The following is a 22,294-nucleotide window of genomic DNA, read 5'->3' on the forward strand; positions in this document are numbered from 1 at the left end:
TAGTACCCAAGGCTTCAGCTCCTACTTTTACAGAGATGATTCCAAAATCTATAACTGTAAACATTGTCTCTTTCTGAGGTTCCAAACCTAAATATCCCAATGCCAACAGAAATTTTTACTTGGATGTTTCACCAGTACTTTCCATTCTGCATTTACATTGATCACACTCCCCCCAGTATCAACTCTTCTTGCTATTTCTCTGATTGGTAATATTATCTGCTTGGCTGCCGACATCAGAAACCAAGTGGAAGCCTAAACCCTAAAACTTGAGCCTTTAAGATGGAATTTAGGACTCATGTCGTTCCCAACACCCCAAATCTAGATTGTCCAACTCTGAGACAGTGAGGCATCCTTGCATATTGTATTTTAAGTCTTATATTGTATACTACAATATCTGATATTTGCCTTACTAGACTATAAACTACCCAAGGGTAGGTAGTATTTGTTTTTTGTATCCCCAGGCCCAGCAAAGTGCCTAGATGTTCTGCTGATACTGGTCAGAGGATGCCCCAAACCACAGCACAATAATGAGTGATTGAATGAACTTGTCCCCAAAATGAGCAATATGTAATAAATTGGCCAATGAGACAAGATTGTGAGTAACCAGGGTGTAATGCAAAGCACAAGTTCTAGTTCCTCTGTAAGACCAACAGATCAGATTCATTTTGGTAGGAAGAGGATGGAGCCCAGGTGAAGTAGCATCCTGCTTATTGAGCATTCTACGTGCCAAGCCCTCCCCTGGGTATTTCACATAAAACTTGTTCAGTTCTTCAAAGATAGAAAATAGCATTAATGTTACTCACCTAACCATTGAGGAAACTTGGCCTCGGAGAAGTCTGGCCCATTGCTCAAGGTCCCAAGCTCCTGGGTGGTGGATCTGGATTTAGAGCCAGGCAGACTGACCCCTGACAGGCATTGTCTTCTTCACACCTCGGTTCTATTCTGAGTGGAATGATCCATTTTCCACCTATCACAGTGGAGGCAAGAGTGAGACTAGGGAGGAGTAAGACCATCATAACTCCTACTGAGCATTTAAAAAACATGTTTTATGGCTTGTAGTTCTCAATATAATGCTTTTTGTTATTTGGTTTCTAGAACTATATGAGGTGTGACTATTAAGTAATGAGGCTGATTTTATTGTACATCTTGTGGAAATTGGTCCCTTCGCAGGAGTCTCCATCCTTTCTAGAAGGAGGTAGTTTAATGCGTTTCATGCCCTACCATGTTCCGCCCTTGACTAGAATAGTTTGGGGACCAGGGAAGAATTGAGTGTGGGGTAAAGAGAGTCCCTTGAGGCGACAGGGTTGGAGCCTCTGATGTCTGCCTCCCTGACTTTCTACAAACTATGGATAGTGGACGCAGTTCTCTTATGAGCAGACATTTGCTGGTATTTACTCTGTGCCAAGGTCTAGTCCATAGTAGAGGAATCTGGGATGAGCAAGACAAACATCCTGCTCTTGGGGACTTTGCAAATCTTTTTTTTTTTTCTTTAAGATTTTATTTATTTATTCATGAGAGACACAGAGAGAGGCAGGGACACAGGCAGAGGGAGAAGCAGGCTCCACGCAGGGAGCCTGATGGGGGACTCGATCCCTGGACCTTGGGGTCATGACCTGAACCAAAGGCAGATGCTCAACCCCTGAACCACCCAGGCGTCCCGGGATCTTGCGACTCTAATGGGAGAAAGGTAGTTACACGTGTGTGCACATGCCTGCACACACACACACACACACACATTTTAAAAAGACAGTAAAAGAAGGCAGATGATACATTAATTGGCTTTATAGCTATCAACAGATCACTCCCTAAGTCCTGGGGAACACCTCACCTATGTTTTTATAATGCGAATCTTGTATGCCTTATGGCTTCCTGTTGGCTTTGCTTATTTTAGCTTTGATTATTTTTGTGCATTCCTTGGGCGGTTTTTGTTGCCTTATTTGTTTCGGTCAGTTTCAGTCATCTTGGCAGAGAGAAGAGAAGAGGGCTTGAGCGCTCGCTGTCACTGACGGCTGCCACTGTGCCAGGCACTGTGACAGGCGCTTCCACGTGTGTCATCTGTCTTAATTCTCGCAGCAGGCCTTTGAGGACGCTCTTATTATCCCTGCTTACAGATGAGGAGATACGAACTCAGGGATGATAAGTCATGTGCCCAAGTTCACGGAGCTCAGAAGTGGCCGAGCAGGGCTATGGAGCATGCATCTTACTTAACTCATGCCCGCTGTCGGTTCCTCTCACTAGCTCACGCAGAGGGGGCCGTGTGGGAAAGGGTGCGAAGTGCTCTACGATGAGAGGAGACCAGGGTAGGATTCAACGGACCAGCATCCTGGCCTCAGCTTAGCGGCCCTACGAGGAAAACCATCTGACATAATGTGCCTCATTTGCAAGAGTGCAAAGGGACGAGGGGCAGCGAAGGCCCTCACGCCCTGGCACTGATCGCACAGGCCGCGAAGGGCCCTAGGTTTTACCGAGGGCGCCACTGTGTCTCGTGCATACGACTGCATTCTGGCATCTGTTGCCATTCCTTGGAACTTCCTGGATCCTAGAAACTGACGGCCCCGTTTCTGGGACCTTCTAGGACCTCTCTCATCACCAGCAAACATCCCTAGTGTACTACACCGCCTCGTCCGAGGGCCCCGAGCTACAAGGCCTCCTCAGTCGTTGCACCCCACTGGGTCCTTTCTGATGGAGGCAGGCTCTGTAATGTAAATCCGCATTGTGCACAGGCTTCTTACTTTATGTTTGTTCCTAGTGCACACACAGAGCAGCTGGGTACAATCTTTTCCCAGATAAACACAAGCTGTAAGTTTTCTTTATTTATGAATAACACACAGTTTGAAATTGCTTTTACAACTGGTTACAGATTTCATTAGGTAAATTCAGATATTTCTGTTGAATCCACAATTCCCTAATGGCCATCCTCACCTAGGTAAAACGCAACCTCATTAATAACCACTTTTGATCCCTTCTTAGGTGATCTTTAGGTGACTTCTAACTCTAAAATTGGCTCTTCTTTAAAATCAAAGAGATAACCTGTCCTGTTTCCCCATATTACACATGTACAAAACCTTCAGGCACCTCCGGAATTTGCCTGCCTGGTGCCATACAGCTTATCTGTCCAGAGCACCACTTCGGGGAAGAAACCTGTGGCACTGGGGGAATTAGGGACTTCCAATAGGTAATAGGAACTGACATTCCTTGAGTGCTTACTGAGTGCCAGGCAGGATGCCGACTGCTTTACATGCAGCATTTCATTTAACACTCACCAGTACTGTGTGTACTCGTTATTATCTGTGCCTCTGTTTACCGATGGGGGAACGGAGGACGAAAAAGTTAAGGAGATTGTGAAAAGTCACGCGGAGGTATTGGGATGGGATTCCAGTGTCCCTGTCCTAGTGCCCCTACACCTTACAACAGGGGCTTTCACTTGACCTAGATCACAGCTGGTAAGTGATCTAGGTAGACCCATAACTTAAAAAAAAATAACCTGGGTCATTTGACTCTTATTAAGGGTAAGTGAGCAGCAGTTTTTCCAAAATGTACTGATAACTTCATGGCCTCATTCTAAATCAATCCTACAATCTACTCTCAGAAGCTGAGATGGAGTGGAGTGGAGGAAATATACTCAGAGACAAATGGACATCGGTGGAGTGGCTGTAGGTTCGAAAGCCAAAGATAAGGGGAACTACTTCGACTGTACAAGGCAGAGGGGGGCTAGATAGGGGATGAGGATCCCAGGGACAATGGGCCCCCCACCCCAAAAGACTTTCACCATCTTTTTTTTTTTTTTTCCTTAACAGTAAGCTTGGAAGCAGGTTTTCAATGAGATGCTAGTGTTGCCCTCAGGCCATACGGCAAGCCTCAGACTCCTTTCTCCCACTGCCACCCTAACATCTCCACCCGGCTAGCTGTCTCATGGAGCTTTTTCTTCACTCTTCCAACCTCTGCTTCTCAAAATCTAGTCCTCCCGGAGACATGACCGTCACAGGTAATGGTACCACCCAGTTACCAGCCAAACTCAGGAGTCATCCTCAGTCCCTTTATCTTCCTCGATTCCAACACCCAAACTTCCAGAGAGTCCTAAACGCTGTACATCCAAGACACGCCCCTTACGTTTCTATTTTTTGTCATCATCATTGCTACCGTCACCATTTCTTTCCTGTTCCACTCTTGAAAATCTCCATTTCCCGCCGTACCCTTGCAAACCACCCTTTACGTGACGACCACATTTTATAAGTCTCAGTCAGTTCATGTCACCTCCTTGCTCTAAGTTTTCTGAAGTTATTACACTGCATTGAGTCCACCTATGCCTTTTCTATTATAAATCACACCGAATATCAAGATGTCTGTAGATCTGAATCAAAGCTCGAGTTTGGACATGGGGCATTTACAGTCTTTCACTCATATCTTTTTACACGTCACAAGTTGTTATCACAGGGACTTCTGTTATATAATCATAATCTATGATTATGAAATGCTTCCAATGTGCAGAGTTCTTTGGCGATGTGTGTAACACATCGCCTCATTAATTGCCACCCTGTATTAATCATGTCTTAAAATTTTTCTGTATTTTATGATGTTTTGACATCTCAGAGGCTTCTAATTCTGGAGGGATTGCCCCCTCCCCCAAGGTAAGCTAATTCCTAGAGTTGGCAAGCAACTTGTCTTTAGCATGCGTTTCACAGGCAAACCAATCAAGAGCCCACATCCCCAACCGCCTCCTTTATCCAAGGGTCACACACAAGCTATTTCCTCTGCCCCAACTCACCCCAGGAGCACTAGAGACCACCATGCAGCCCCAGGACCTGCCAAAATCACTCAAACAATCTGATCCTAAGCTTGCTCAAGTTTGCCTACCCGGCCTCACCTTGCTTGCTTCTTCTGCTTCTTGACCCCCCTACCCCTGCCCCCACTTCCCCCTGTGGCTCTGCAGGGCACTTCCTCTTGGGAGGAAGTAACCAACTCTTCTTTCACGGAAGCTTTCTCTGTGTCTGTCCACATACCAGACCTCAAAACAAAATCTTGGGGACATTTCAAGACACCCCCAAACCCCCCTGAGATAGGTATTGTTAGGTACCAGTCACCCAGTTGAAGGGTTGAAGAGTCAGGATCCGAAGACAATCCAACTTTGGAACCAATGTTCTTAGCTCTCTTACTTTGTCCTCAGATAATTTGTCTTTATATGTGTGGATATATGCCCCAAAGGGGTTCAACTGGGAGTCTCCCCATCATGGTTCTCAACCAAACATTCCTCAGAAAATCCCCAGTATAAACCATTTCAGTCCTGGCTCATTGTGAACCTCGCCCCCGGTTCTCTTTGCCATTCTAAACTGGTTTGGATTTCTAGTCTATAAATGGGATACTGGTCCCTAGCCTTACACATGAATGACGTCTCCCCCACAAAACCATAGGCTGGCAAAGATTAACGTAAAAGTTAGACTTCTGCAACTATTTCTCTGACTTGCCAGTCCTTGAGTTCATTTAGTCGCTCACAAATATTGAACTAGGAAGCCAGCTTACTAGAAGAAAATAGACACAACAGGCTCTGTTCTCTGGATTCCAGATACTTATACCCGAGGGGCATCAGCCCCCCCCCAAAAAATAGATACTTATCCCTTCCTCAAAAGAAAGATTTATTACTTATTTTTTTTATTTTTTTTAAATCTTTTTTTTAAATCTTTTTTTTTTTAATTTTTTAATTTATTTATGATAGTCACAGAGAGAGAGAGAGAGAGAGAGGCAGAGACACAGGCAGAGGGAGAAGCAGGCTCCATGCACCGGGAGCCTGACGTGGGATTCGATCCCGGGTCTCCAGGATCGCGCCCTGGGCCAAAGGCAGGCGCCAAACCGCTGCGCCACCCAGGGATCCCAGATTTATTACTTATTATCAAGAATATATAATGCGTTGCTTCAACCCACCTCTGCTTCTCTTATTTTCTTGTCCCTTCTGTTCTTCTCCCAGTTGGACTTCTACCCCAATAACTTTTCCCATTTCAAGCAATCCTTTATAGACTGAGTTAGCACTTTGCAGCTGCTCCACGTGCATCTCCTGAGGAGCCCTAGGAGTGGACCGACAGGTGCACGAGGAAGGAATGTCACCTGAGCCCACGGCAACCAAGGGGAAGGGGCTGTGTAACTCATGGGGCAGGCTGACCCAACCCCATGCCACCATCGCCCAGGGCTCAAGACACAAACCCCTGTAACTGAAGGAAATCACCAGCACAGCCTCACATTCTCAGCTTCACTCAGGTTAAAACACTGAAAAAAAAAAAAAAAAAAAAAAGCCTTTCCAGGCTCGTGATGATGGATAAGAGCATCTCAGAGTTTAGAGGATCGGGCACAACGTGTATACAGAAAACCCAGGTCCACTCACATCTTAGGGAAAGATGTGTGTCATTAAAACTGGCAGGTGGTTCCAAAATAAGTAGTTGGGCTGCTCTCTGAGGCCTGAGCCTCTCTTCCAGGCATTTCTCTCCTCCCGCCCTCGTAGCCCACGAGCTCAGGATGCGCGTGCTGCCCAGGGCCTGTCTTTGTTAATCTCCCTCTCTTCTGGAAAGGGGTGATGCGTGTTTTTTCCTATATTAAAAGAGATAAAGCCACATGGCATGACTGGTGACAAGTATTCTTTCTTCCTGAGGTGTGATGCTCTCATTAAAAACTTTAGACCTAACCACGCACGTGGACTCCCCATTTTACGGGAGAAGACGGGGCCGTGTATACGAGTGCTCAGTCTCCCATGAGGGAGAGCGGGGAGGGTGCCTTTGTAGCCTTAAAGCGGCTGAAGTAATGAATAAGAAGTTAAAGCTTATTTTTGAATTAAATTTCATTGTTCAGAGCCCAGCCTAATTTAACAAGAGGAACTGAGAAAGAATACAGTGAAGGAAATTGCAGAGTGACCATTAAGTCATGATGTAGGGGGATAAGCCGTGCTTTGGCCAGGTGTGGGGTGGCTTGTGGCAGAAGGGACAGGAGAGAAGCCACAGGAGGGGCCCAAGGAGAGGCGAGGCTCCGTGCTGAGAACCAGGAGAACCCAATGGGCCGGCCTTGGGGGAACCCCTGGGGCCCAGGCCCCCTCCCCGCGCCCTGTGGTGCCCCTTCGTGGTGCTCTGGGCATGAAGCCATAGGTGGAGTCTGGGAAAATTAACCCTAACACTTTTTAGGTTCTCCAAGTGTTTGTCCTACCTCTTGCTTTTTTTTTTTTTTTTTTTTTTTTTTTTTTTTTACAAAAAGGATACTTGAGGACTGGCACGGAGTCAGATGGGGACTATTTTGTATGTCGTGCTGTAGGAGGAAACTCAGATTTGCCAGTGTTGGGGGGAGACACAAAGTGTCCACCGCCGAGCAGCTCTGAGGTGGGGCACCCGGGGCAGAGAGCACCCTGCTTCTTTCCTCCAGACCCCCGGGGGGAGCTGGCCGCGGGGCCGTCGCTGGGCAGGTGCCAAAGGGACGCGCGTGCGCGCAGCTCAGGTGCCTCCAGGGGCGCGGAAGCTCAGCTCTACAGGCGGGGCCTGGCGACCTGCGCGGGGCACCGGGAGGACAGGTGCGGGTGGACAGGTGCGGAGGACAGGTGTGGAGGTCAGGTACAGGAGGACAGATGTGGAGGACAGGTGCGGAGGTCAGGTGCAGGAGGACAGGTGCAGGAGGACAGGTGCGGAGGTCGGGTGCAGGAGGTCCGGTGCGGGGGACAGGTGCAGGAGGACAGGTGCAGAGGTCAGGTGCGGAAGTCAGGTGCGGGAGGACAGGTGCGGAAGTGAGGTGCAGGGGGACAGGAACAGGAGGACAGGTGCGGAGGACAGGTGCAGGAGGTCGGGTGCAGGAGGTGAGGTGTGGAGGTCAGGTGCAGGGGGACGGGTGCAGGGGGACAGGTGCAGGGGGACAGGTGCGGGCGCCCCTTTGCCATCTGCCCCCCCCCGCCCCCGCCCCCGGAGGGGCGCGGCATCCACCCGGCTGCCGGGGTGGGGGTGGCGCGGGCTCCCCGCCCCCCTCGGCGGAGCAGCCCGCTTGGTGTGGCCGCGGCGCCGCAGGGGTTAAGCGCGCCCCGCGCCCCAGGAGCGCCCCGGGAGCCCCGCCCGCCCGCCCGCCGCGGCCCGGGAGAGGGGAGAGCGGCGCTGACCGCCCCGCCGCTGCCATGACAACCCGGGGCCGGGCCCGCGCGTCGGGGCGGCTCCGGGAGGGGGAGCGCGGCCCGGGGGCGGCCGCCGAGCCATCCGCGCGTCCCCGCGTCCCGCCCGCGTCCCCGGAGGCTCCCCGTGCGGCCGCAGCCTGGGCCGGGCGGCGCGGGGCGGGCTGGCGCGGGGCGGGGAGCCCGGCAGTGGCCGCCCGCGCTGCGGTGAGGACGCAGGGCGCCGGGGGCGCCGGAACTTCGGGCGCCTCGGGGCCGCGGGTTCGAGCCCCGGGCCGGCCCCGACCCGTCCGTGCGCGCGCGGGCTCCGGAACGCCCCCTCCCGTCGGCGGAGCGGCAGCCCGCGGGCACCTCCGCCGCCCAGACACCTGCCTCGCGCCTCCCTCCGGGCTGCAAACTTTTGGTGCCGAGACCTCCGCAGGACGCGCCCCGCCGCGTCTCCCAGCCGCGCCTCGGAGGCAGAGGCAGAGGCAGAGGCAGAGGCAGAGGAGGGGCGGCGGCCGCTGACCCCCTCCCCGCGCCCCCGCGCCCGCCCCCGCCCGCGCCCCAGGGGAGCGCCGGGAAAGCTCCTTTCGGAGGCAGGAGGGGCACCTGGCTCCGCCGGGCTGCAGAGCTGGGGCAGGATCTCGGGAGGACCCGGAGGCTGCGCACAGCCCGGACTCGCCTCCGCGCCGCCCGGGTCGGCCTGGGGCTCCCCCCGCGCCCCGCGCGCCCCCCGCGCCCCGCGCCTCCCGCCGCGCGCCCGCCCGGGTGGGGGGCGAGGACCGCGCCGCCGCCGCCGGAGCCCCGGGAAGCCGCGGCCGTCGAGGATGGGGGTCTGGGGGCACCTGCTCCTGCCCTGGAAGTGCCTCGTGGTCGTGTCTCTCAGGCTGCTGTTCCTTGTGCCCACAGGAGTGCCCGTGCGCAGCGGAGATGCCACCTTCCCCAAAGCCATGGACAACGTGACGGTCCGGCAGGGGGAGAGCGCCACCCTCAGGTAGGGAGCTGCACTTCGGGGGGTGACCTGGGGGTGACCTGGGGCCGCCGGGCTGCAGGCCGCACAGCTGCCCCCTCCAGGGCTCGTCCCTGGCTGTGGCCGGGAAGGCCCGGGCTCCGATGCGATGCCGGACACCCAGGCCCATGATGGGGGCTCGCGCATCCCCAGGGCGGGTGTGGGGGGGTGATGACACGGCGAGATTCACTCTTGCCCTGGCTCCCAGGTGACAGCTCCAGCGCCCTGTGATTGCAGCCTGGGCTCACCTGCCTCCTCGGGGCGCTCCGGGGTGGGCCCCCCTGCAGGCCCGAAGGTCCAGAGGACGGACGCCAGGTCGGCCGTCTTCCCCATGGGGTGGCTTGCTCCTGCCAGGGAGGCCCTGCAAGTGCCGGGGGCCCCCCCTTGTGAGTCTGCTCAAGACCCAGCCGGCCCTGTCCGGCACCCGGTGCTCCTGGGACCCCTCTTACGAATGATGAGGGCAGTTTCGTCTTTGCAGGCGCCGGCCAAGCTTTTGCCACCAGGACATCACTCCTGTGCGGAAAAAGGCACAAGAGAAAGCGTTTTGTTTTACCTTAATGAGTTACAGAGAATCACTTACAGGCTCCAGGCAGAGGGGTGGAGATTCTTGGAATATGAACCTTTGGGGACTGGGCCCGCTGCAGCAGAGACTTTAATAAGAATGCAGCCACCACTTTCCACCAGCTCAGCAGATATCATCTTTTATCCCTTTAATGAGGCAGTTCTGGTCCTAGGAGACAGATTCAGGGACGTCCCAGCTTAACTCTGGCTCGCAGTGTACACAGGCTGAATGCGTTTGCCCTGTCTATGACTTTGATGGTTATGGGGAAAATAAAACATGCTGTCCCAGATTCTCTAGCCAAGAAGCCCGGCTTCTCCAAGGAACGGCTGGGGATGGGGCTTCCTTCCTGTTCTTTCGGCTCCTCTGGTTGAACTCTCTGTTATCTGGACGAGCCGCGTCCTGGGGAAGGAAAGGAGGGCCTTTTGGGACACACTGGCTGTTCTTTCCCAAGCTAAGGTGGGATTCTGGGCACTTTGGGAGATTCTTGGCTGCTGCTGCTTTTGAGGAAGAGGACAGGTTTCAACAGATGTGTCTGCTGGTGCTCAGGGGCCCGGGAAGGAGAGGGTACAAGGAGCGCTAGGGACGGCGGGAGGGGAGGCCCTCCCTCCCGGTCCTGTGGGCACTCCTCAGCCTGTCCCAGACTCGGGTGCCATACGTCTAACTCGCTGCCTCAGGAAGTTTCTGGAGCCCACTCCCCGAGGTCCGACTTACGGGATGCACATCAGCAGCAGACCCGTGGGCTCCAAGTTAGACGCGGGCCCGGGCTGCGGCGCAGGTTCACCAAGGAAATGCTGGTGAACGCTGGCAGGTGTGAGGGGCTGCACACACCTGTCTTTATCTCCTAACCTCGTCCTGGGGGCAGAGAGGCCCAGCACCAGATAAGGCCTCCTTGCCAAACCTTCCAAACCTTCTGTCCCGTGCCCGACCCCAAAAGTTAAAGCAGAAACTTAACTCCAGCTTTCTGCTTTCTGCTTTCTGCAGTGGGACGATGCCACCAGCAGAGGGCCAGCTCTGCTCTACCTTTTTTTTTTTTTTTTTATTAGCTGCTGGCCTGGTTTCATGATCTTCAATTCAAATGTTCAGCAGCTGGGCTTGGTAATGGGAATGGGAATAAAAACGGGAAAAGCTGAATAGTTGCTTTTTGTGCTTTGTGGGGGAAAAAAATCCTTACATGTGCGAGGATAACTGTTATCTGTTACCTGATTGCACGCTTTTATTTTTAAAAAAGTAAACACGGTCTGTGCTGGTTTTGCCTCTCCTCCTTTGTAGAATTTGCTCTGAAATAGAGAGATTCAGCACATTGTCCACATTTTATTTTATTTTTTTTTTTATTTTTTTATAAATTTATTTATTTATTTATGATAGTCACAGAGAGAGAGAGAGAGAGGCAGAGACACAGGCAGAGAGGCAGAGAAGCAGGCTCCATGCACCGGGAGCCCGATGTGGGATTCGATCCCGGGTCTCCAGGATCGCGCCTTGGGCCAAAGGCAGGCGCCAAACCGCTGCGCCACCCAGGGATCCCCATTGTCCACATTTTAATCTCTTTATATCCCCCCTCCCCCCCCCTTTTTTTTAACCTCTTGTGTTCTTCTCTCTTACTAGTTGAGTCTTTGTTTTTATCAGGTGATTCCATTGTAGGTGCTTTTGCCTGTAATTTGTTCTTCCTTTTTTTGCCTTTATCATGGAATTCCTGGTAATTTCTGGTTTTCTTAAGGTTTAGCTTTCACACCTGTCACAGGGTTTCCTAGAACAGCATACGAATGTCCCGCAGCTTTCTGGGGGTTCCATTCTCTCTAGTTTTGTGTGCGTCTCTGGCTTGTTGACTGACAGCTGTGTGCCTCTGACAATGAAAAACTTATTTGTCAGGACTTGGAGGGAGAGTCCTGGCTTCTCGGGAAATCCTTAGCCTCAACCCCCAGCTAAATATATCATGTTTTATTCTGCGTTGTATTTTTCTTTTTTTTCAAAGACTGTGATTCTTAAGTATGGTCACACTTCAGTCTCCTTAAAGATATTCCCCTGGGAATCCAGTGTTTGGAAATTTAGTGTTCTAAATGCATCAAGTGTGCAGGGTGTGCCGAAAAAATTGAATGCTCCCCAGGCCCACCAGCCACAGAAAGTCTTTTCGAATGTGTGGCTGCCTCGGATCAAAATCTCTCAAGTCTGTCTCTAAATCCTGAATGAAGTCACACAGGAGGCCCGAGACCTCGTAGAAAAAGCAAAGAAGTGGAGGAAGCCGGGTCCTCGTTTGAGTTTTCCAGTGAGAAATTGCAGGGCTTCGAGAAGGATGGTGTCCTTCCTTGGAGATATCAGTTTTGTTTTGATAGGTCTTTGATTGCATTGAGGGACGTTAGGAAGTGATGTGCCGGAGATGACACTGAAGTCTCGAACGTGGATAAAACTCATTTTATATAAGTGAGGCAATATTATCTTCCTCATAACTACTTCACAGAGCTACTTGAAAAGTAAAAATAATTATTTGAATATTGAGTAATTTTGCCTTCTTGGAAGAGAGATGATATGGGAAATGAAGGTGGTGTTCACTATGGCTGAATTATAGCTTCTATGAATCTGATTTGAATTCATTATTACAAATGGGCCCTCTTGGCCAGAATCATTTCATTACAATTATCTGCTGTTGGGTTAAAAATGTTCTGTGCCTTTCCATTAGATTAGATATGACAAATCTCTAGAAGTCCTATGTCTGAATCGGTGCCCACATCCGGGAAGGAGCCCAGGCTGCCCAGTGCGGTCAGTTGGGTCCCATCAAGCCATTTCTGTTGTGCGGGTGATAGCCGGGTGTGTGCTTTCCTCCTGGGCCTCAGTCTCCTCTAAATACGGGTTAGTTACCTGTCATCTGTGTACGTGGACGCTGCACACGGGGCTGCAGTGGGATGAGGTAGGGGTTGTTGCTCTAAGGGACTGGTCCAACGGACGGGAAATGTTCCCACCACGTGCTGTGTGTATGTACGTATGTATGCATTTATGTATTAATTATGGCAGGATAATCAGTTTTGCTGCTCCAGGCTTGCTGACCTGGGATTGATTATTTATTTATTTATTTATTTATTTATTTATTTATTTATTGTATATTTTTTATTGGAGTCCGATTTGCCAACATACAGCGTAACATCCAGTGCTCATCCCATCGAGTGCCCCCCTCAGTGCCCATCTCCCAGTCACCCCATCCCTCCGTTCACCTCCCCTTCCCCTTCCACTCCCTCCCCTTCCCCTTCCACTCCCTCCCCTTGTTCGTTTCCCAGAGTTAGGAGTCTCTCATGTTTGGGGAGTTATGCTTAAATACTCTTTTCTAAAACGTCCCCGCATTTTCATTTGGAGTTCTGAGCTAATCCATTTGGAACCAAGTTTAGGGTTGACTACTTCCAAGGAATAATCTGAGCAGCAGGATTTTTGCCCAAGCAACCAGTCAGGCTCCCGGGGACAACATACTGCCGTTCGCCTGGGTGTTTTTCTCTGTTTTGCACTCACCCTTAGCAGCTTCTCTGTTTGTGAACATCAGAAAATGCAGAGTGACCGCTAGGTTCTTGGGAACAGGTGCTCCAGGTTTGCACATTGCAGTGTTTAAGGTGCCTCCATGGAATGAGGTCATGGGTGAGGGCCAAGCTTCACTCTTAGTCTGGGGAGATGAAGACATAAGGGGACACGGAGGCAAGGATGTGGGACCCCTCACGCGGTGATGCTGACCTGGGCTGCACACTGCACCCCTCCCTCCCCGAGATGCTTTTAAAAAATTCTGCTCCCAGCCTCCCAGACCAATGAAATCAGAATCTCCGGAGGTAGGTGAGCATAGAGGTGGGCTTGTGAGACTTAGAAAAATCTCCTCCAGTATTTCTGAGCTGGAACCAGAGCCAAGAACCACCTCTCTAAAGCCCTTTCCTGCCCCCAGAGCATCCGAGCAAGCGGGTCTCCCATGAGCCTACCTCGGCTCAGGTGTCCCCCTGATGTGTGCTCGCACCTCACCACGCACAGGCTGCCTTGGGCTCTAGAAGGGGCCCGGGCTTCCGCAGCCCCAGCACCTGGATTTGATTCTTTCCTGACTCAGTACGTGATCCTGAGCACGTCGGCCCACCTGAGCACACCGAGAAGTGGTAAATGCTCAGCCTACGACATCGGGGGATGAAGTATGTGGCCCCAGGCTAACTACGGAGCACGTACATGCGAGTTGTCACTGGTGCGCGTGCGATTCCTCAGTAACAGCCCATGATACTCCCACTCCCTTCCTGGCTTGAGGGCCCTGCCTCTTCCCCCTTCACCCCCACCCCACCTGGCAATAAGCTGATTGCTTCCCGCTTCCCCGGCAGCATCCTCCAGGCTGGGATGACCCGCGCTGAGCCCCACTAACGCCGTGGCCCCAGCCCTACGCATGCGGGCGGCTAGACACGAGCTGCTGCAGCTTAGGGACACCGCCTTGTGGGCTGAGTACAGACGGCGGGATGGACCAGGGGCTTCAAAATTAGGGATCGGTCGGATACTTTAATCCCTTTTAACGGGACCCCACCTGTTATCGCGTGTTATCACCTCAACAGCCACGAAGTGCTGACACGGGGAGACTTCCATCCCCTTTGGGATCTGACGCAGGGACACTCAGCGCCGGGCTAGAGATCTTGGAGGCCTGGGGGACTTTGGAAACACGGGTGGGGACGGTCCGATCTGAAAATGTGCGGGAGGCCCTATGGTTCCCGTGGGCCAGACGCTGGGCACGTCAGTGGGACCGAGCTGTGTTCCGGGCGGCAACGTGGTCATACAGTCACGAGTGGGGCTGCGGGTGGCGAATCCCCCTGGGGCTTGGCGTGCCCGCCGGTGGGCCGAGGGAGCCAGCCTCTCGGCGTCCCCAGTTCCTCGAGAACATCTGCCCCCCAACACGTTCGTGGGTGCCAAGGGCAAGGCCTGCGCGGGATTCTGAGGCCCCGTGATACATGCCCCGTGGCTTTCTGAGCTGCCCTGGAAAACTCCGCGCCTCCTGCAGCCTCTGAGAAGGGGCTCAGAAGGGGTGTGTGGCCGCCTGAGGGTGGCGGGGCCCACTGGGCCGCAGGTGCCACTGACGACGGGGTGGGGTCGGGCAGGGAGACGCAGCGAGAGGAGGAGCCAGGCCCCATTTGACCTTCCCAGGGCTGGACACCGAGAGTGACTTACCACCAGGAAGCGTCCTCAGGGTCCCGAGACCAGGGAGTGACGGACTGAGACACCCCAGGGTGGGGAGGGCTGGAAATGCACTTGTCTCCTACCTGAGCCTTAGCCCTGCTTGATTTTTTTTTTTTGGGGGGGGGTTGTTTGTTTTTTTAAACCCGCACCAGACAGCCCAGACCACTTAAGATCCACCTGGTGTTCCCAATTCCCATGCAGGCGGGGCTGGCGCCGGTGCCCCCAGTGGAAAGGGAGAGAGCAGCCTGGGCGGGCCTGGGGACAGGCTGCATCATCAATCCCTGCCCTCCTCCCAGCAAATGACACCTTCCCGCAGCTTCTTGTACCCTGGTGTATCTTTTCTTAAGATGTGAAAATTGAAGTCGTAATGTCTCTGCAGCTCAGCAGTTCCCGTGCCTCGATCTGGGTGTCATTTCCTTGGTAGAGAAGGTTAGGGATGGGACATGTTTGAGCCTTATGTCACTGTCCCTGCAGGATCATACCACAGACCCTTTAATAACATCGGCGAGGCGGGGGAGCTTTTAAAATAAACACGCTCTATTATCCATGATGAAGTGTGTGTCAGAGGCCAGGCCAATTATTGTTTCGTGTGATTTTCCGAGTATTATTATCCCTAAATAACAGCCTCAGAGATTGAGGTTGAGGACGGTTAAGTCACTTACCTTCGGTTACGTGGTTATCTTGTGTCTGGATTTGCTCCAGGAAGACCTTTCTCTTCTCAGTTTCATGGGACGCCCCCTCCCCTGGCTGCAGCCCCCTCCCCCAGCCCGGGCACAGAGACGGGTGGGGGGGAGCGTCCCTGCGCCGCCAGCAGAAAAAAACAAAAGCACCCTTTCTGTGCCCCGGACCTGCACCTGAGTAAAGGTCAGGAAATCTGCGTTGCAATTAAGGGCTGTGGCTGGGCTGATGGACCTTAGCTGTCCCCTTTGCTTTCTGCTGCCCCCCCCCCGCCCCGCATAGGAGTAGAGGGTGTCATCTGGTCCTGGAAGTGATGCACCTGCAAGCAGCATGCAACACGACGGCCGCCGGGAGGGCCCAGGGTACTGTCAAGCCGTGGCGGGTGCTCTTCGCTGTGAGCCGGCCCTGCGCGGTGCTGCACTCCCCTCCTGCGTGACCTCCCCCCGCGTGCCTGTATCTCCAAGGACCCTGCAAACCAAGCCAGAGTGGGCAGGTGCCTCTTGACAAGAGCCCGCCCGTGCCAGAGCATTTCCTTGACAACTGTGAGGAAATGAGTGATCTGTATGGAAGTGTAGAATGAAGGGATGTGATTTTTTTTTTTAAATCCTAAAATATATGTCATTTCATGATCCCCTGTCCCCATCCTTATATTTGTATTTTAGTTTAAACCATTTGGCTGTGAAAACAGAGAACCGCAAGCTTTGTACTCACCTTGCCTCTGATTCATACCCTGGAGGAAACCGTGTGACCCCTTTTGGCCTCCTCTTCCCTGGAGACCGCGCATTTTGCTTAAATCAAAGAGATGCTGAAGGACTTGACCTGGCTTCCCATAAAAGTGCTGATCAATAAAATGTTTTAAAAATTAGTTTTGAATATTAACCATTTTCAGTGGGTCTGAAAATTTACGGCATCTCGATTAACCAAGTTTCCGCTGCATAATAGGAACAAAGAACGTTCTAAGTGGTTGTTAAGGTTTCTGGCCAGCCCACGGAAGATAATTTAACTCATAATTATCCAAAATGCAACGCAGCAGCAACGAAGAATAATAAGGAGCAACGTTGTCGTAGAAGTGATTACACAGAAGCGAGAGAAAAATGGATATGATAATTTTCTATTTATCACGACTGCCAATGCTGAAGAAAAGTAGGCCTAGCAAGAGGAAGATAACATGGAAACATTCTCCTGAAGATATTTCTGAATACTTTCAAAAGTTTGAGAGTTTGCCTTGTTTCTGTTGTGCCAAATTCAATTTTAAGACGTATAGCTTTCGTGTTATTGGATTCAAGTACACGTATGCGTTTGCCGCTTCCCTGATGATTGGATTTTTTTCCATAAATATAGATGAAGAAAGGAAGATGGATAAAGGAAACGAAAGACAAAAGTGGGGAGAAGAGCACTCAAGGGAGATTTTCCCGAGGCGTCAGCTGAGAGGTGAAGGAAGACACAGAGCTAAAGAGGAAGGGCAGGTGTGTACACGGGAGAGAAGCAAGTAGCCTGACGTGGAATTACCTGGTAGTCCAAGGTCAAGAAAAGGAAGAAAGTGGTGGAGAAGAATTAACCATGTCCCACGGTACCTGCTGTGAGGAGGGCTCTATGCCCCCTGTCCAGGGCATAGGACCAGGCACCCCGGGGCCCAGCGCCCATGCTGAGTCAACGCAGAGCCACGCAGGGCTCAGATTCCCTCTTGCCCCTAGAGTCCGCTCTTTCTGAACCTCGCTTCCCACCTGTCCCGCACCTGTCAATCCCCTTCTTGTCACTGACTTCCTAGTCCATGTCTCATTACTCTGTGTGGGACCTGCCCTTGGCCCTGGGTGACTGCCCGGACCTCTTCTCCAAGAGACCGGGTCCACGCTTGACCCCACCCCTGCAAGTCTAGGGTTTCATGCACTTTCCAATGCTCGCCATTTACCTGCCCACCCAGTGTCCGTTCGGGAGACCACCTCAGCGCGGAGAGCGTGTGAGGGGCAGGCCAAGTCGCACTTGCTCCTGGGCCATTAAACCATTTATTCTCAGGTATGTGGATTGCTGTATCAGACGCTTGTGGCTGCGATGGGTTGTGAATGATGCCATCACAACGTAGGGTCTCCTGGTCACTGTGTGGAACTTTCCATGATGGACAAAAGGCATAGCCAGCATCTTTGACACAGAATTCAATCAGTCAGGTGCTTTATGGGAGTGGCCGTGCTCCCGTTGAGATGCTGCCTCAATGGGAGACACCATAAGAAAGAGAGGGGAGCAAAGGTGTTCATCTCTGCACTTTGTGCTGCTTTCTGGGCCATCTCGGAACATAGTCCTCTCCCCATTGGTTGTTGTTTTCATGCTTCTTCGGTGTCTTTTGTTAAATACGTTAGTGTCTACTCTTGGTCTTTGTATCCCCAGTGTCCGGTGCAATACCTCACATGTTGCTCCACGTTTGTTGAAAAGATGCATATTGTCCTTTATTTCTATCCCTTTGTCTCTCTCTCCCCACCCGCGTGCACGCACACACACACACACACACACACACACACACACGTGCGCACACACACACACACGTGCGCGCTCACGGGTGCATGCGGGTGTGCGCACACAGTCACCTATCTACTTTTTCTAATAAAGATGTTCTCACCCATTTTGAGGTAATTGGGAAGTCACTGAAATTACAACCAGAGATTCTGACATTTGAATCCTGGTTGAGATAATGATCTCTCCCTAGATAGTTGGTATTTAACTTGTCCTGTCTCCTCCTGCTTGTTATAATTGCTGTATTCACGAATTTCACAATATTCTTAAAGCCACTGGCAGGAAATTCTGATCATTTGCAAGGGAGGTGAGCCTCCCTCCTCCGTTTTTATCAAGGTTACAAAAGAAATGACGGCACATTCTGGAAGTATATCTGCAAACTTTAGGGGATGGAAATGCCAATGTGAATAGTCTCCTAAAATTGCAGGAAGCATTTCTGAATGAAGGGGTTTATGTACCCATTTCCTTGGCCATTTGAAGTGCAGCTGTTTCTGTGACAAGGTCTCACTGTGACAGTCGTGATTATGTCTCAGCAGCCCATATCCCGCCGTACCTGAGCAGTGGGACCACTTCACAGGATGTTCTTGATTATATACAATTGGCTAGTCGGGGGACACTTAGTGAAATATAAGGTAAAGCCGTAACCCCTTTCTTTTTTTTTTAAATTTATTTATGATAGAGAGGAGAGAGAGAGAGAGAGAGAGGCAGAGACATAGGCAGAGGGAGAAGCAGGCTCCATGCACCGGGAGCCCGATGTGGGATTCAATCCCGGGTCTCCAGGATCGCGCCCTGGGCCAAAGGCAGGCGCCAAACCGCTGTGCCACCCAGGGATCCCCCGTAACCCCTTTCAAGAGGTTAAGAAACACAGACTTGAAAGTCAAAAAAGCTCATTTCTAATCCCAGCTCTCATACATATTGGCTCTATACAGTAGGACAAGTGGGTAAGATTCTCTAAGACTCGATTTCATGACTAAAAAAAGGGGGACTCTGCAGCCACTTTGTTGAGTCATTGGGGAGGAATGCATAGCATCAGGTTTGTAAGAACTTAAAGTCTGATAGGTAGTAAGTTCTCAATAAACAGTAACATTACATTAAAAAAGTAAATGACTGGGTGATGGGCTCTGAGGGGGGGCACTTGATGGGATGAGCACTGGGTGTTATTCTATATGTTGGCAAATTGAACACCAATAAAAAATAAATTTATATAAAAAAAGTAAATTACTGAATTACCTACTTAAAAAGGAAGCTTGTATTAACCGCTTATATGCCAGTAACTATGCTGGGCAGTGTGAATATTATAAAGGTGAATCAATCCTAGACTCCCCTCTTTAAACACTTACATCCAGTGAATGTATTAGCAGGATGAAGGGCCCACAGATCTGGAAGTAAGGTAGGAAAAGACCAGGAGAAGAAGGGAGGAGGGAAAGAGAGTTTACTTTTTATTTTTTTTTAAGATTTTATTTATTTATTCATGATAGACATAGAGAGAGAGAGAGGAGGGGGGGGGGGTAGGCAGAGACACGGGCAGAGGGAGAAGCAGGCTCCATGCCGGGAGCCCGACTCAGGACTTGATCCTGGGACTCCAGGATCACGCCCTGGGCCAAAGGCAGGTGCCAAACCACTGAACCACCCAGCGATCCCCCGAAAGAGAGTTTACTTAAAATGCACCATATTAACTGTCCACTTGCACAAACTTGCACATCCATATTCACCCACATAACCACCACTCCGAAGGGTACAGAACATTTTTATCACCCTCAATGCCCTCTTTTTTTTATTATGGTAAAATTTACATAACATGATGTTTACCTTTTTTTTTTTTTTTGGAGTGAGAGACAGAGAGAAACTGCATGCATGCACGCCATGGGGAGAGGTACAGAGAGAGAAGGAGAGAAAGAATCTGAAGCAGGATCCATACCCAGCACAGAGCCCTGGGCAGGCTTGACCTCACAACCCAGAGATCATGACCTGAGCAAAAATCAAGAGTCGGGAGAAAAAAAAAAGAGTTGGTTGTTTGACGGGGCCGCCCAGGTCCTGTTCACCGATTTTAAGTATACGGCTCTGTGCCAAAAATATTCACATTATATGCAACATTCACCACCATCGATCTCCAGAACTTTTCTCACCTTTCCAAACTGAAACCCTACACCCATTAAACACTAACTCTCCATCCTCTTCCCACAGCCTCTGGAAACCGCCATTCCACGTTCTGTCTCTGAATTTGCCTACTCTGGTCCCTCATGCACGTCGTCTCATGCAGTATTTGCCATTTTGTAAGTGGCCTGTTTCACTTTGCACAGAGTCTTAAAGATTCATCAAGGTTGTAGCATGTGTCAGGATTTCTTTTCTTCTTAAGGCTGAATACTATTCGATCGCATGCGTATTTCATATTTTGTTTATCCATTTATTTATTGATGGACACTTGGGTCTCTTCCATCTCTTAGCTGTTGTGAATAATTCTGCTGCAAACACGGGCGTACAAATATCTATTTAAGTCCTTGTTTTCAATTCTTTTGGTGTATACCCAGAAGTAGAATTGTATATGCATGAAACTGGATGGTATGGTAATTCTGTTCAGTTTTTGAGGAACCCCTGCACCATTTCCCATAGTGGCTGCCCCATTTTACATTCCTTTCAGCAGTGCATAAAGGTTCCAATTTATCTGCATCCTAGCCAACATTTATTTACTATTTTTTGATAATGGCCATTTTAATGGATAAATGAAGTGTTATTTATTGTGGTTTTGATTTGCATTTCCCTATGGATTAATGATGTGTGCTTACTGGCCATTTATGTATCTTCTTTGGAGAGATCTCTATTATGTTGATTGCCCATTTATAATCAGGTTGTTTATTATATTTTTTGTTCTTAAGTTGTAGGAATTCTTTAGGTAGTCTGGATATTAATTCTCTAGTATATATGCAATTTTTACGTGTTCTTCCATCTGTGGATTGCCTTTTCACCCTGTTGATAGTGTCTTTTAATGCACAAATGTTTTTAATTTTGAAGCAGTGCATTTTACCTGTCTTTGCTTTACTGCTTATACTTTTGGTGTCATAAGCAAGACATCACTGCCAAATACAATGTGATAAAGCTTTTCCTGTATGTTTTAAGAGTTTCATAGTTTTTGCTCTTACAATTAAGTCTTTAGTCCATTTCTAGTTAATTTTTGTATATGATGTGAACTGAGGGTCCAGATTATTATTATTATTATTTTTGCATGTGGATATGTGATTTTCTCACTAACATTTCCTGAAAAGACTATTTTTCCCCTGGGTATCTTCACACTCTTGTTGAAAATCATTTGAACATGTATGGAGGGTTAATTTCTGGGCTTTCCATTCTATTTTACTATGTCAATACCATACTGTTTTGAATACTGTAGCTTTGTGGAAGGTTTTGAAATTAGGAAGTGTGAGACCTCAACTTTGTTCTTGTTCTTTTTTTTTTTAAGATTTTATTTATTTATTCATGAGAGGCACAGAGAGAGGAAGAGACACAGGCAGAGGGAGAAGCAGGCTCCATGCAGGGAGCCCGATGCAGGACTCGATCCCGGGACCCTGGGGTCATGCCCTGAGCCGAAGGCAGACGCTCAACCACTGAGTCACCCAGGTGTCCCACTTTTTTCTTTTTCAAGATTGTTGTAGCTATTTTAGATCTTTCTGAGATTCCATATGTATTTTGGATGGATTTTTCTATTTCTGTAGAACAAAACAAAACACCAGCACACTAGAATGTTAATAGGGATTGCATTGCTTGGTTGCCATAGACCTTTGACTGATTTTCACAGCCCCTATAAAGTCATTCTATTCTGTTTCTAGTTGCTTATTCAGTGTTTCTGGGGGAAAACAGAGGCTTGAGGCTTCCTAGTCTGCCATCTGGCTGATACTCCTTCCATGCCCTTTTGAAGTCAATCCTCCAGCACTGGGCAGACATACATTTCCAAACCCCATACATTAATTTTGTCTGTTCTAGAATTTCTTATAAATTGGATGATATTACATTATACAGAACTCTTTTATATCTGACTTCTTTTTTCAGTATAATGTATATGATATTCATATATGTTCTTGCTTATCGTTCATTCCTCTTTGATTGTTCTGTAGCATTCCACTGTATGGATATACCACCATTTTCCCCCTGTTTACTTGCTGATATGGCTTCTGGTTCTTATTTTTCTGGTTCTTACTATTTTCTGGTTCTTAATTCAGGTACAATGAGTATTTGGATATAAGTCTTTATGAGGAAATATATTTTTATTTTTCTAAGGAAATAGAAT

General features: G+C 50.0%; 1 protein-coding gene across 3 annotated transcripts in view; it reads left to right on the top strand.

Moving 5' to 3' along the window:
* OPCML (opioid binding protein/cell adhesion molecule like) overlaps positions 1-22,294 on the top strand; it is a 1,019,356-nt gene that overhangs the window by 527,899 nt on the left and 469,163 nt on the right. For 2 of the 3 annotated variants that reach the window (XM_041769939.1, XM_041769941.1), the window contains exon 1: positions 8,894-9,095. In XM_041769939.1, coding sequence (XP_041625873.1) covers positions 8,929-9,095 — 167 coding nt within the window. In that variant the 5' untranslated portion in view covers positions 8,894-8,928. Of the gene's footprint in view, positions 1-8,893; positions 9,096-22,294 lie in introns of those variants that run through there. The other variant, XM_041769942.1, reaches the window with a different exon arrangement.

The sequence above is a fragment of the Vulpes lagopus genome, chromosome 10, assembly GCF_018345385.1.
Source record: "Vulpes lagopus strain Blue_001 chromosome 10, ASM1834538v1, whole genome shotgun sequence".
Taxonomy (NCBI): domain Eukaryota; kingdom Metazoa; phylum Chordata; class Mammalia; order Carnivora; family Canidae; genus Vulpes; species Vulpes lagopus.